The sequence below is a fragment of the Oncorhynchus kisutch genome, unplaced genomic scaffold (genome assembly GCF_002021735.2).
Source record: "Oncorhynchus kisutch isolate 150728-3 unplaced genomic scaffold, Okis_V2 scaffold951, whole genome shotgun sequence".
NCBI lineage: Eukaryota > Metazoa > Chordata > Actinopteri > Salmoniformes > Salmonidae > Oncorhynchus > Oncorhynchus kisutch.
In genome coordinates, this window is record NW_022262896.1 from 60,820 (window position 1) to 76,332 (window position 15,513).

Here is a 15,513-nt window from a genome sequence, read left to right on the forward strand (position 1 = left end):
TTTTTGTTTGGGGACTCAGTTTGGGGACTCAGCCTCCCCTATTTTTTTCCAAACCAGCTACAGCGCTGGGGAAGGGGAGGAGTGTGGGGGTAGACCCAGGGTGCAGGGCACCCCGGTGTCAAACACTATTCCTGCATCCTGGGTTGGTGAGATGGAGGAAGAGGGGGGGATGTCGGGAGTACGGATGGTGTTCTCACCGGTAGATATGGAGCAGGGGAGCATCGGGTGAGTCTCCTGTTTTAGTTTTTTTCTGTCTGGGTTTAGTATTTGAGTGAAATTTTGGATGTTTGTATTTTATTCTTTCATGGGGTCAAATTTTTCTTTTGTTAGTTTAAATGTAAGGGGTTTAAGGGATTTTGTTAAGAGGGGGCGGTAATTTAGTTATTTGGAGGGTGTGGGGTTTGATTTGAGTTTTTTACAGGAGGTTCATCTGAGGGATGTAGGGCATGTTAGTAGGTTTAAGAGGGAGTGGGACAAGGGGGAGTCGGTTTGGGGTATTGGGGGGGTGCACTCATCGGGGGTAGGGATTTTGTGTGGGCACAGGGAGGTAAAAGTGGAGGGTTCTTTTGTGGTGATGCAGGGGAGGGTTATGGGGATGGATGTCACGATAAGGGATTGTAAGTTTAGATTAGTTGTGGTGTATGGGCCACAGGTGGCGGCAGACAGGAGGGAGATGGTGGACTGTCTGGCGCCCCTATTCGTCACAAATAGGAAATTAGTGATAGGGGGGATTTTAATATAGATTTAGGAGTAGGGGGGATAGTAGTGCAGGTGGTGGTCTGGTTGATGGTCTTGCCATGGTCTGGTTGATGGTGGCCTGCACACTACTCCGAAAATGGCCGGTCCTACATGGCGCAACTCCAGGGGGGTTGCGTGGAGGCTCTACTATATTTTTGTATCCAGGTCTTTGGGTGAAGTTGTCTGGGCGGCTGTTGCCTGTTTTCTTTTCAGATCACGATGGGGTGCTCCTGCAGGTGGGGTCGCCAGTCTGCCTCTTTGGTAGGGGGTACTGGAAGTTAGATCGGGATGTGCTGGAGGAGCAGGCTTTCGTTGAGGCTTTTTTTGGTTTCTTTTGGAGGCTTGAAGGCCTCCGGTCCATGTGCGAGGGGGTGTTGGGATGGTGGGATTTGGTTATGGTGAGGATTAGGGCCTTTATAATAGGATATTGCAAGAGGAAAAAAAGGGAGGAAAGGAGGGAGGTGGATCGTATCCAAAGGTTAATCGAACTCGAGTACGAGGCAGGCAACCTTGGCGGGTCGTTTGACTGGGAGAGATCCGCAACCCTAAAGGCGCAGCTCAGGGAGCTGCATGAGCGGAAGGCTCGAGCTTTCCTGGAGCGTGCACATAGTGGCTTTCTAGAACACAATGAGACTTGTTTCGCTATGTTCTTTAAGTCCGTTAGGGCCAGACAGAGTAGGAAGGTAATGCATAGTTAGAAAACCAGAGGAAATGGTCAGGGTGACAACTGACCATTTCCAATGTTTATTTAAGGAAAGGGAAATAAATGTAGAGCAGGGAAATGTGTTTTTAGAACACTTGCCCAGGCGGTTGCCGGAGGACACTAGAGAAGTGATGGAGGCCCAGATCACACTAGAAGAGGTTGAGAGCGCTCTTAGGAGGATGGGAAAGGGAAGGTGCCTGGGATGGATGGGCTGCGGCTGAGTTTTATCTCAAGTTTTGGGGTATACTTGGACCAGTGGTCCTCGAAGTCTTGAAGGCCATCCTTGAGACGGGGGTCCCGGGGGGATCAATGGCTGTTGGTGTGCTGTCACTTCTGTATAAGAAGGGGGAAGCAACAGACCTTGGCAACTGGCGGCCGTTGACCATGCTGTGCCTAGATTACAAGCTACTTGCAAAGGTTTTAGCAGACCGGTTGCGTACAGCCCTTCCCTACATCGTCCATGAGGATCAGACGTGCGGGGTAGAAGGCCGCTCTATTAGATGGAACCTACAGTTAATCAGGGACTCCCTCGCTTGGGTTGAAGATAGAGGTCTGCCTTTAATGGTAGCAGCGCTAGATCAGGCGAAAGCCTTTGATCGCGTGAATAGAACTTTTCTATTCAGAGTGTTAGGTAGATTAGGATTTGGGGAGAAGTTCATAGGATGGATCTGTACATTATATGTCGGAGCGGGAAGCCGAGTTAGTGTAAATAGTCACTTGGGTGACGTTTTTGACCTCTCGTCTGGGGTCAGGCAGGGGTGCCCACTCTCGGCTCTCCTCTTCGTTCTGTACATGGAGCCTCTGGGGGCTGCCATTAGGGCAGACACAGGGGTGGAAGGCTTGCTGATCCCTGGAAGTGGTGGGCTGCGTGTTAAGATGACACAGTACGCCGACGACACTTCTTGCTGCTGTGCAAGGACTCGTGCCTGACAAGGTCCCTTGCCATCATTTCACCTGAGCGTCGGGAGCGGTTCTGAACCATGCAAAGTCTTCCGTTAAGTTTTTCGGAAGATGGCGCGGAAGGACGGATGTGCCCGGGGGGTTATCTCTCTGTGAGGGGGCCCTGAGGATTCTCGGGGTCCATTTTGAGACCTCCGGCTCAGCGACGCTAAACTGGAACATGGGTGTCGCAGTCTTTGTCTTTTATGGGCAAGGTCCTGGTTCTTAAGGTGGATGTGTTGCCGTCTCTTTTGTATTTGGCGTACATCTACGCATTGCCGGCTTGTCTGAGGAGGCCTCTAGTGAGGCTTGTGTTTCAGTTCATGTGGGGTGGCAGGTACGAGTGTGTCGCCAGGGCACGCATGCTCTGCCCCATCGGGGAGGGAGGTAGGGGGGTACCACATCTCCCCCTCAAGCTGAACGCAATTTTTGTTTCTTTCTTGTTGACGGAGCTTGCTCATCCAGTGATACACCCGTCGGGTTATCTCTTGCGGGTGTTCTTCTCGTATCAGGCGAGAAGCGTAATGGTGTGGTCTAACACGGGTCCTCGGGCGGAACAGCTGCCGTGGCACTTTGGCCATGCGGCCAAGTGGCTGCGTGCGCACCCCAAGGTTGAAGTTGCCCGAGTAGGTTTAGATCACAGGCACCTGTACAAGGAGGTCAGACAGGCAGGGAGTCCGGCGCCTGTAGTGGGCATCTCGGCAGTGGTCTGGGAGGGAGTGCAGGTGCGGGGCCTGGACAACAGGCTCAAGGACCTGAATTGGTTGAGCCTCCACAAGTGCTTGCCGGTACGTCATGTACCGGCATAGTTTGGCGCAATCCCCCACCTGTCCAAGATCCTCCTGTGGCAGGGAGGAGACTGTGCGCCATGCCTTTTGGGACTGTGCCTTTGCCAGAGTGGTATGGGCTTGGGCACGGGTGTTGTTAGGTTTGGTAAGAGGGGATTTTGTATTGACGTGGGCCAGGTTAGAGAGAGGTGTAGGGAGAGCGAGAGGGACAGATAGGGAAAGGTTTCTGCTCTGGCTTCTCATGAGTCTCTTTAAACGGGGGCTGTGGGAAGCCAGGCAGAACATGGTTAAGACAGGGAGAGATTGGGGGGTGGAAGGGATAGTGAGGAGGGTGGAAGGAGACTTGAGGGGGAGGAAGAGGGAGGAGAGGAAGTGGGGGCAGCATGCTGCCCGGGAGAGGTGGAAGGGGGGTTTCATTTAGATTTTGGGGTTAGATTAGAGACGGGGAGATAGTGAAAGGTAGTTTGTAGGATGACGGGGAGGGAAGATGCTCCCCTGAGGTTTTGTTTTGGGGTTTTTGTTTAGTTAAATCAAAATACCATTATTGGAGTATGAATGAAAATTATGAGTTGTAAAGAATGAATGGTATTGAACGTAATAAATACATTTTTCTAAAAATAAAAAATAGAATTTAGCTTCACGTTCGTTTTGTTGTTTTTGTATGTGTTTATGTTTATGTTTGTTTATGTGTTTCTTCATTGTCATTAAAGTAACATGTATTCACATCACGCTGCGCCTTGGTCTCCTCCATTCAACAAATGTTACAGAATAACCCACCGTAAAATGACCAAGCAGCGTGATAAGGAGGAACAGCGCTTTGTGGAAGAATGGACCCGAGAGAAGGATGAGTGGGTAAAAACCTGGGAGGAGATAGAGAGGTGGTCGATCGATCCAGAGAGAGTGCCAGTGCCCGCCTGGGATTCTATGGAACAGTGTGAGGAGGGATACAGGAGAATGGAGGAACGGCGACGATATATGGGTACACGGCTAGCACGGAAGCCCGAGAGGCAGCCCCAATAAATGTTTTGGGGGGGACACACGAGGAGATTGGCTAAGTCAGGTAGGAGACCTGAGCCAACTCCTCGTGCTTACCGTGGGGAGCGTATAACTGGTCAGGCACCGTGTTATGCAGAGATGCCCACGGAGTCTCCAGTGCGTATTTCTAGCCCGGTGCACTATATTCCAGCTCATTGGCCGGGCTAGAATGAGCATCCAGCAAGGAAGGAGGGTTCCCGGCTCAGCGCTCCTGGTCTCCAGTATACCTCCATGGACCAGGATATCCTGCGCCGGCTCTGCGTACTGTGAGTCTGCACAGCCCTGTGCGTCCTGTGCCAGCGGGCAAGTATAACCATCCAGCCAGGACGGGTTGTGTCAGCTCTACACTCCAGACCTCCAGTATGCCTCCACAGCCCAGTACGTCCTGTGCCTGCTCCCCGCACTCGCCCTGAGATGCGTGTCCCCAGCCCAGTACCACCAGTGCAAACACCACGCACCAGGCTTCCTGTGCGTCTCCACAGCCCTGTACGCCCTGTTCCTCCTCCCCGCACTCGCCCTGAGGTGCGTGTCTCCAGCCCGGTACCACCAGTGCCAGCACCACGCACCAGGCCTACAGTGCGCCTCGCCAGTCCAGAGCGTCCGGCGACAGTACCCAGTCCAGAGCGTCCGGCAACAGTACCCAGTCCAGATCGTCCGGCAACAGTACCCAGTCCAGAGCGTCCGGCAACAGTACCCAGTCCAGATCGTCCGGCAACAGTACCCAGTCCAGAGCGTCCGGCAACAGTACCCAGTCCAGAGCGTCCGGCAACAGTACCCAGTCCAGAGCGTCCGGCGATAGTCTACAGACCGGAACCTCCTACGACGGGCCGCAGTCCGGAATCTACCACGACGGGTCGCAGTCCGGAACCTACCACGACGGGTCCCAGTCCGGATCCGCCAGAGTCTCCCTCCAGTCCGGATCTGCCAGAGTCTCCCTCCAGTCCGGATCCGCCAGAGTCTCTCTCCAATCCAGAGGCGCCACTCACTCCAGACTCGACCATCAGTCCAGTGGCGTCCTCTAGTCCGTGGTCGGCGGTGAGGGTTCCCGCTCCAGAGACATTAAGTAAGTGTGACGAGTAAGAAGTGGAGCGGGGTCCACGTCCCGAGCCAGAATCGCCACCTCGGCGTTATGCCCACCCAGACCCTCCCATATAGGTTTAGGTGTGCGGCCGGGAGTCCACATCTTTGGGGGGGGGTACTGTCACACCCTGACCTTAGTATTCTTTGTTTTCTTTATTATTTTGGTTAGGTCAAGGTGTGACATGGGTGATGTATGTGTTTTTGTACTGTCTAGGGGTTTTGTATGTTTATGGGGGTGTTTACTATCTAGGTGTTTATGTATGTCTATGGTTGCCTAGATTGGTTCTCAATTAGAGGCAGCTGTTTATCGTTGTCTCTGATTGGGAACCATATTTAGGCAGCCATCTTCTTTGGGTATTTCGTGGGTTATTGTCTATGTGTTAGTTGCCTGTGTCAGCACTATATTTAGCTTCACGTTCGGTTTGTTGTTTTTGTAGTTTGTTTATGTGTTTCTTCGTCGTCATTAAAGTAACATGTATTCATATCACGCTGCGCCTTGGTCTCCTCCATTCAACGAACGTGACAACTGCTTGCAGTAACCCTGGATTATAAACTGTCATGGTCAAAACATATTGATACAACAGTAGCAAGGATGGGGAGAAGTCTGTCTATAATAAAGCGCTGCTTTGCCTTCTTAACAGCATTATCAACAAGGCAGGTCCTACAGGCCCTAGTTTTGTTGCACCTGGACTACTGTTCAGTTGTGTGGTCAAGTGCCACAAAGAGGGACTTAGGAAATTTGCTATTATTTCAGAACAGGGTAGCGCAGCTGGCACTTAAATATACACGGAGAGCTAACATTAATAATATGTCAATATAATCTCTCCTGGTTCAAAGTGGAGGAGAGAATGACTTCATCACTACTTGTATTTGTGAGAGGTATTGACATGATGAATCCACTCCTTTGTAAAGGACACCAGCAGTAAGGTCTCAGACCAGCTCCCCTCCTAAAGGAAACCAGCAGTATGGTCTCAGACCAGCTCCCCTCCTAAAGGACACCAGCAGTATGATCTCAGAACAGCTCCCCTCCTTTGTAAAGGACACCAGCAGTATGGTCTCAGAACAGCTCCCCTCCTTTGTAAAGGACACCAGGAGTATGGTCTCAGAACAGCTCCCCTCCTAAAGGACACCAGCAGTATGGTCTCAGACCAGCTCCCCTCCTTTGTAAAGGACACCAGCAGTATGGTCTCAGAACAGCTCCCCTCCTAAAGGACACCAGCAGTATGGTCTCAGACCAGCTCCCCTCCTAAAGGACACCAGCAGTATGGTCTTAGAACAGCTCCCCTCAAAGGACACCAGCAGTATGGTCTCAGAACAGCTCCCCTCCTAAAGGACACCAGCAGTATGATCTCAGACCAGCTTCCCTCCTTTGTATAGGACACCAGCAGTATGATCTCAGACCAGCTTCCCTCCTTTGTAAAGGACACCAGCAGTATGGTCTCAGACCAGCTTCCCTCCTTTGTAAAGGACACCAGCAGTATGCTCTTAGACCAGCTCCCCTCCTTTGTAAAGGACACCAGCAGTATGGTCTCAGAACAGCTCCCCTCCTAAAGGACACCAGCAGGATGGTCTCAGACCAGCTCCCCTCCTAAAGGACACCAGCAGTCTGGTCTCTATTATTGAATCTCTTGATCCTCTCCCTGATAATACCTTGTTAGTTATTGTTTTGATGTTGAGTTATACACTAATATTCCACACGAGGGCGGTATTGAAGCTATGGAACATTTTCTTCTGCAACGTGACCCTAATGAACTACCTTCCAGTGCTGCATTATAACATTGGCTGAAATATTACTCACACATAACTACTTCATGTTTCTAAATGGTTTCTTTATTCAGATGAAGGGTACTGCTATGGCCCCCATGGCTCCTAACTATGCTAATTTGTATGTGGGTTACAGGCATCCTCAGTTGAGGATGCCTGGTCATTCTTTAAAAGTAACTTCCTCACTTCCTCACCATTAGATAAGCATGCTCCGTTCAAAAAATGCAGAACTAAGAACAGATACAGCCCTTGGTTCACCCCAGACCTGACTGCCCTCGACCAGCACAAAAACATCCTGTGGCGGACTGCAATAGCATCGAATAGTCCCCGTGATATGCAACTGTTCAGGGAAGTCCGGAACCAATAAACGCAGTCAGTCAGGAAAGCTAAGGCCAGCTTCTTCAGGCAGAAGTTTGCATCCTGTAGCTCCAACTCCAAAAAGTTCTGGGACACTGTGAAGTCCATGGAGAACAAGAGCACCTCCTCCCAGCTGCCCACTGCACTGAGGCTAGGTAACACGGTCACCACTGATAAATCCATGATTATCGAAAACTTCAATAAGCATTTCTCAACGGCTGGCCATGCCTTCCGCCTGGCTACTTCAACCTCGGCCAACAGCTCCGCCCCCCCCGCAGCTCCTCGCCCAAGCCTCTCCAGGTTCTCCTTTACCCAAATCCAGATAGCAGATGTTCTGAAAGAGCTGCAAAACCTGGACCCGTACAAATCAGCTGGGCTTGACAATCTGGACCCTCTATTTCTGAAACTATCTGCCACCATTGTCGCAACCCCTATTACCAGCCTGTTCAACCTCTCTTTCATCTCGTCTGAGATCCCCAAGGATTGGAAAGCTGCCGCAGTCATCCCCCTCTTCAAAGGGGGAGACACCCTGGACCCAAACTGTTACAGACCTATATCCATCCTGCCCTGCCTATCTAAAGTCTTCGAAAGCCAAGTCAACAAACAGGTCACTGACCATCTCGAATCCCACCGTACCTTCTCCGCTGTGCAATCTGGTTTCCGAGCCGGTCGTGGGTGCACCTCAGCCACACTCAAGGTACTAAACGATATCATAACCGCCATCGATAAAAGACAGTACTGTGCAGCCGTCTTCATCGTCCTTGCCAAGGCTTTCGACTCTGTCAATCACCATATTCTTATCGGCAGACTCAGTAGCCTCGGTTTTTCGGATGACTGCCTTGCCTGGTTCACCAATTACTTTGCAGACAGAGTTCAGTGTGTCAAATCGGAGGGCATGCTGTCCGGTCCTCTGGCAGTCTCTATGGGGGTGCCACAGGGTTCCATTCTCGGGCCGACTCTTTTCTCTGTGTATATCAATGATGTTGCTCTTGCTGCGGGCGATTCCCTGATCCACCTCTACGCAGACGACACCATTCTATATACTTTCGGCCCGTCTTTGGACACTGTGCTATCTAACCTCCAAACAAGCTTCAATGCCATACAACACTCCTTCCGTGGCCTCCAACTGCTCTTAAACGCTAGTAAAACCAAATGCATGCTTTTCAACCGGTCGCTGCCTGCACCTGCATTCCCGACTAGCATCACCACCCTGGATGGTTCCGACCTAGAATATGTGGACGTCTATAAGTACCTAGGTGTCTGGCTAGACTGCAAACTCTCCTTCCAGACTCATATCAAACATCTCCAATCGAAAATCAAATCAAGAGTCGGCTTTCTATTCCGCAACAAAGCCTCCTTCACTCACGCCGCCAAGCTTACCCTAGTAAAACTGACTATCCTACCGATCCTCGACTTCGGCGATGTCATCTACAAAATGGCTTCCAACACTCTACTCAGCAAACTGGATGCAGTCTATCACAGTGCCATCCGTTTTGTCACTAAAGCACCTTATACCACCCACCACTGCGACTTGTATGCTCTAGTCGGCTGGCCCTCGCTACATATTCGTCGCCAGACCCACTGGCTCCAGGTCATCTACAAGTCTATGCTAGGTAAAGCTCCGCCTTATCTCAGCTCACTGGTCACGATGGCAACACCCATCCGTAGCACGCGCTCCAGCAGGTGTATCTCACTGATCATCCCTAAAGCCAACACCTCATTTGGCCGCCTTTCATTCCAGTACTCTGCTGCCTGTGACTGGAACGAATCGCAAAAATCGCTGAAGTTGGAGACTTTTATCTCCCTCACCAACTTCAAACATCAGCTATCTGAGCAGCTAACCGATCGCTGCAGCTGTACATAGTCTATTGGTAAATAGCCCACCCTTTTCACCTACCTCATCCCCATACTGTTTTTATTTATTTACTTTTCTGCTCTTCTGCACACCAATATCTCTACCTGTACATGACCATCTGATCATTTATCACTCCAGTGTTAATCTGCAAAATTGTAATTATTTGCCTACCTCCTCATGCCTTTTGCACACATTGTATATAGACCCCCCCTTTGTTTTCTACTGTGTTATTGACTTGTTAATTGTTTACTCCATGTGTAACTCTTTGTTGTATGCTCACACTGCTATGCTTTATCTTGGCCAGGTCGCAGTTGCAAATGAGAACTTGTTCTCAACTAGCCTACCTGGTTAAATAAAGGTGAAATAAAAAAAATAAAAAATTAAAATGAAACAGTCTATTCTCAATCCTCTCAAAAATGTTTTCTTGAATGACATTACTATGTGGAAATGGTACGTTGATGATTCTTGTGTTCTGTGGAGGGTTGATGCAAAACAGCTCCAGGCGTTCCATGCTTTTCTTAACTCCTGTTCTGAGAATCTGAGATTTACTATGCAATCTGATACACGTCAAATCAGTTTCCTTGATCTTCTGATTTTGTGTGAAGATAATGTTCTATACACTGATCTTTACAGGAAACCTACTGAGCGTAACAGTGTGTTGAGGGGTGATAGTTGTCACCCACTTCCCTTGAAAACAGTTTGCCCTACAGCCAATTCTGTCGAATCAAAAGAATTAGCAAAAAACTGAAATATCCAAATCAAATCAAATGTTATTTGTCACATGTGCCAAATACAACCTTACTTACAATCGCAGACCAACAATGCAGTTTAAAAAAGGGCGGCAGTAAAATAACAATAACGAGACTATATACAGGGGGGTACCGGTACAGAGTCAATATGCGGGGGCACCAGTTAGTCGAGGTAATTGAGGTAATATGTACATGTAGGTAGAGTTATTAAAGTGACTATGCATAGATAATAACAGAGATTAGCAGCAGCGTAGAAGAGGAGGGGCAATGCAAATAGTCTGGGTAGCCATTTGATTAGATGTTCAGGAGTCTTATGGCTTGGGGGTAGAATCTGTTTAGGACCTAGACTTGGGAAAAGAATCGATCACAAACATCGGCACATTCTAAGATCCAGTATCGGTGATGTGTTATGGTAACCTCCCTTGGTCCTATTCTCACAGGGCAGAAATCTCAGAGATCAACTGGTTGACTCTGATTTACCACCCCAAAATATCCCAGTTTCTATTTACGCCTCTACTGGATGGAAACTAGTAGGGTAACGGCTGTGATCAATGCAATGGCACTTATAAATGTAGATCCTTCAAACACCCACAAACAGGGAAACAGATCCCAATCAAAGGTGTTTCCACGTGCTCCACTAAGGCAGTTATTTATCTTAGAACTTGTCCTTGTGGTAAAAAATGATGTGGGTAAAACAAAGTGCAAATTAAAAGTACGAATCTTGGAGCATCGTAGCACCATTAGGTGCAAAAACATGACTTACCCAGTTGTGGTCCACTTTTTGGAAGCGAACCACAAGATTTCAACCCTACGTTATATTGTCCATCGAACATGTCACCCTCCCTAGCAGAGGGATGACCTCGACAATTTATTGTTAAAACGAGAGGCTGCCTGGATCTTTCATTTAAAGGACCTTGCTCCCTTTGATCTGAAGCCATTCTTGTGATTGTGATTTTGCTATTCATTGTAAATGTTTGTAGGCCTATGTAGCCAAATGTTATCTATGATCGTATGCTATCCATTCATGTTTTTGTATGTTATTCTTATGTCTGAGAATTAACCAATGATATCAGGCCACACCTGGCCATGATTACAGACACCTGTGTGTCCTTTGACACTATATAAACTAGTGACCCTCAGTCTTTTGTCATTATACCCTGAATACCCGGAATCCAGAATAAATACAAATGTCATGGCAAAAGATGTGTGCTACGGGTTGGTATTCATTTAGACAGGTTACATTCTTAGGTACAGGGACTATGGTGGTTTGCTTGAAACATGTAGGTATTACAGACTGGGTCAGAGAGGTTGAAAATGTGTCTCTCTCCATCTCTCAGTATGGGATCGTCCTGGATGCTGGCTCCTCACATACAGCAGTGTATATCTACGAGTGGCCAGCAGAGAAGGATAACGACACTGGAAGAGTGCAGCAGACACACTCCTGCAAAGTCCAAGGTAGACACACACACACACTATAAAAACCTAGCAAGCTGGGACCGGGAGACTGAAAAACAGCTTCTATCTCAAGGCCGTCAGACCATTAAACAGCCATCACTAACACAGAGGCTGCTGCCAACATACAGACTCGAATCTCTGTCCACTTTAATCTATTTAATAAATGGATTTGAAGGGATCACTAGTCACTTTAAATAACGCCACTTTAATAATGTCTACATGTCCTACATTACTCATCTCATATGTACAGTATATACTGTATTCTATACCATCTACTGCATCTTGCCTATGGCACATGGCCAAAATCAAATCAAATCAAATTTTATTTGTCACATACACATGGTTAGCAGATGTTAATGCGAGTGTAGCGAAATGCTTGTGCTTCTAGTTCCGACAATGCAGTAATAACCAACAAGTAATCTAACTAACAATTCCAAAACTACTGTCTTATACACAGTGTAAGGGGATAAAGAATATGTACATAAGGATATATGAATGAGTGATGGTACAGAGCAGCATAGGCAAGATACAGTAGATGATATCGAGTACAGTATATACATATGAGATGAGTATGTAAACAAAGTGGCATAGTTAAAGTGGCTAGTGATACATGTATTACATAAGGATGCAGTCGATGATATAGAGTACAGTATATACAGTGCCTTGCGAAAGTATTCGGCCCCCTTGAACTTTGCGACCTTTTGCCACATTTCAGGCTTCAAACATAAAGATATACAACTGTATTTTTTTGTGAACAATCAACAACAAGTGGGACACAATCATGAAGTGGAACGACATTTATTGGATATTTCAAACTTTTTTAACAAATCAAAAACTGAAAAATTGGGCGTGCAAAATTATTTTGCCCCTTTACTTTCAGTGCAGCAAACTCTCTCCAGAAGTTCAGTGAGGATCTCTGAATGATCCAATGTTGACCTAAATGACTAATGATGATAAATACAATCCACCTGTGTGTAATCAAGTCTCCGTATAAATGCACCTGCACTGTGATAGTCTCAGAGGTCCGTTAAAAGCGCAGAGCGAATCATGAAGAACAAGGAACACACCAGGCAGGTCCGAGATACTGTTGTGAAGAAGTTTAAAGCCGGATTTGGATACAAAAAGATTTCCCAAGCTTTAAACATCCCAAGGAGCACTGTGCAAGCGATAATATTGAAATGGAAGGAGTATCAGACCACTGCAAATCTACCAAGACCTGGCCGTCCCTCTAAACCTTCAGCTCATACAAGGAGAAGACAAGAGGCCCATGATCACTCTGGATGAGCTGCAGAGATCTACAGCTGAGGTGGGAGACTCTGTCCATAGGACAACAATCAGTCGTATATTGCACAAATCTGGCCTTTATGGAAGAGTGGCAAGAAGAAAGCCATTTCTTAAAGATATCCATAAAAAGTGTTGTTTAAAGTTTGCCACAAGCCACCTGGGAGACACACCAAACATGTGGAAGAAGGTGCTCTGGTCAGATGAAACCAAAATTGAACTTTTTGGCAACAATGCAAAACGTTATGTTTGGCGTAAAAGCAACACAGCTCATCACCCTGAACACACCATCCCCACTGTCAAACATGGTGGTGGCAGCATCATGGTTTGGGCCTGCTTTTCTTCAGCAGGGACAGGGAAGATGGTTAAAATTGATGGGAAGATGGATGGAGCCAAATACAGGACCATTCTGGAAGAAAACCTGATGGAGTCTGCAAAAGACCTGAGACTGGGACGGAGATTTGTCTTCCAACAAGACAATGATCCAAAACATAAAGCAAAATCTACAATGGAATAGTTAAAAAATAAACATATCCAGGTGTTAGAATGGCCAAGTCAAAGTCCAGACCTGAATCCAATCGAGAATCTGTGGAAAGAACTGAAAACCTCACTGAGCTCTCTCGATGTGCAAAACTGATAGAGACATACCCCAAGCGACTTACAGCTGTAATCGCAGCAAAAGGTGGCGCTACAAAGTATTAACTTAAGGGGGCTGAATAATTTTGCACGCCCAATTTTTCAGTTTTTGATTTGTTAAAAAAGTTTGAAATATCCAATAAATGTCGTTCCACTTCATGATTGTGTCCCACTTGTTGTTGATTGTTCACAAAAAATACAGTTTTATATCTTTATGTTTGAAGCCTGAAATGTGGCAAAAGGTCGCAAAGTTCAAGGGGGCCGAATACTTTCGCAAGGCACTGTACGTATGCATATGAGATGAATAATGTAGGGTAAGTAACATTATATAAGGTAGCATTGTTTAAAGTGGCTAGTGATATATTTACATCCTTTCCCATCAATTCCCATTATTAAAGTGGCTGGAGTTGAGTCAGTGTCATTGTCAGTGTGTTGGCAGCAGCCACTCAATGTTAGTGGTGGCTGTTTAACAGTCTGATGGCCTTGAGATAGAAGCTGTTTTTCAGTCTCTCGGTCCCAGCTTTGATGCACCTGTACTGACCTCGCCTTCTGGATGATAGCGGGGTGAACAGGCAGTGGCTCGGGTGGTTGATGTCCTTGATGATCTTTATGGCCTTCCTGTAACATCGGGTGGTGTAGGTGTCCTGGAGGGCAGGTAGTTTGCCCCCGGTGATGCGTTGTGCAGACCTCACTACCCTCTGGAGAGCCTTACGGTTGAGGGCGGAGCAGTTGCCGTACCAGGCGGTGATACAGCCCGCCAGGATGCTCTCGATTGTGCATCTGTAGAAGTTTGTGAGTGCTTTTGGTGACAAGCCGAATTTCTTCAGCCTCCTGAGGTTGAAGAGGCGCTGCTGCGCCTTCTTCACAATGCTGTCTGTGTGAGTGGACCAATTCAGTTTGTTTGTGATGTGTATGCCGAGGAACTTAAAAATTGCTACCCTCTCCACTACTGTTCCAAATCAAATCAAATCAAATCAAATTTATTTATATAGCCCTTCGTAGATCAGCTGATATCTCAAAGTGCTGTACAGAAACCCAGCCTAAAACCCCAAACAGCAAGCAATGCAGGTGGAGAAGCACGGTGGCTAGGAAAAACTCCCTAGAAAGGCCAATACCTAGGAAGAAACCTAGAGAGGAACCAGGCTATGTGGGGTGGCCAGTCCTCTTCTGGCTGTGCCGGGTGGAGATTATAACAGAACATGGTCAAGATGTTCAATGTTCATAAATGACCAGCATGGTCGAATAATAATAAGGCAGAACAGTTGAAACTAGAGCAGCAGCACAGTCAGGTGGAAGTTGAAACTGGAGCAGCAGCATGGCCAGGTAGACTGGGGACAGCAAGGAGTCATCATGTCAGGTAGTCCTGGGGCATGGTCCTAGGGCTCAGGTCAGTTGAAACTGGAACAGCAGCATGGCCAGGTGGACTGGGGACAGCAAGGAGTCATCATGTCAGGTAGTCCTGGGGCATGGTCCTAGGGCTCAGGTCCTCCGAGAGAGAGAAAGAAAGAGAGAAGGAGAGAATTAGAGAACGCACACTTAGATTCACACAGGACACCGAATAGGACAGGAGAAGTACTCCAGATATAACAAACTGACCCCAGCCCCCCGACACATAAACTACTGCAGCATAAATACTGGAGGCTGAGACAGGAGGGGTCAGGAGACACTGTGGCCCCATCCGAGGACACCCCCGGACAGGGCCAAACAGGAAGGATATAACCCCACCCACTTTGCCAAAGCACAGCCCCCACACCACTAGAGGGATATCTTCAACCACCAACTTACCATCCTGAGACAAGGCTGAGTATAGCCCACAAAGATCTCCGCCACGGCACAACCCAAGGGGGGGGGGGCGCCAACCCAGACAGGATGACCACAACAGTGAATCAACCCACTCAGGTGACGCACCCCCTCCAGGGACGGCATGAGAGAGCCCCAGCAAGCCAGTGACTCAGCCCCTGTAATAGGGTTAGAGGCAGAGAATCCCAGTGGAAAGAGGGGAACCGGCCAGGCAGAGACAGCAAGGGCGGTTCGTTGCTCCAGAGCCTTTCCGTTCACCTTCCCACTCCTGGGCCAGACTACACTCAATCATATGACCCACTGAAGAGATGAGTCTTCAGTAAAGACTTAAAG

At 48.0% G+C, this 15,513-nt stretch overlaps 1 protein-coding gene across 2 annotated transcripts in view; it reads left to right on the forward strand.

Annotated features, from left to right (window-relative positions):
• LOC109884251 (ectonucleoside triphosphate diphosphohydrolase 1) overlaps positions 1-15,513 on the forward strand; it is a 66,176-nt gene that overhangs the window by 23,109 nt on the left and 27,554 nt on the right. For both annotated transcript variants that reach the window (XM_031817166.1, XM_031817165.1), the window contains exon 3: positions 11,346-11,463. In XM_031817166.1, the coding sequence (XP_031673026.1) occupies positions 11,346-11,463 (118 nt within the window). The remainder of the gene's footprint in view (positions 1-11,345; positions 11,464-15,513) is intronic.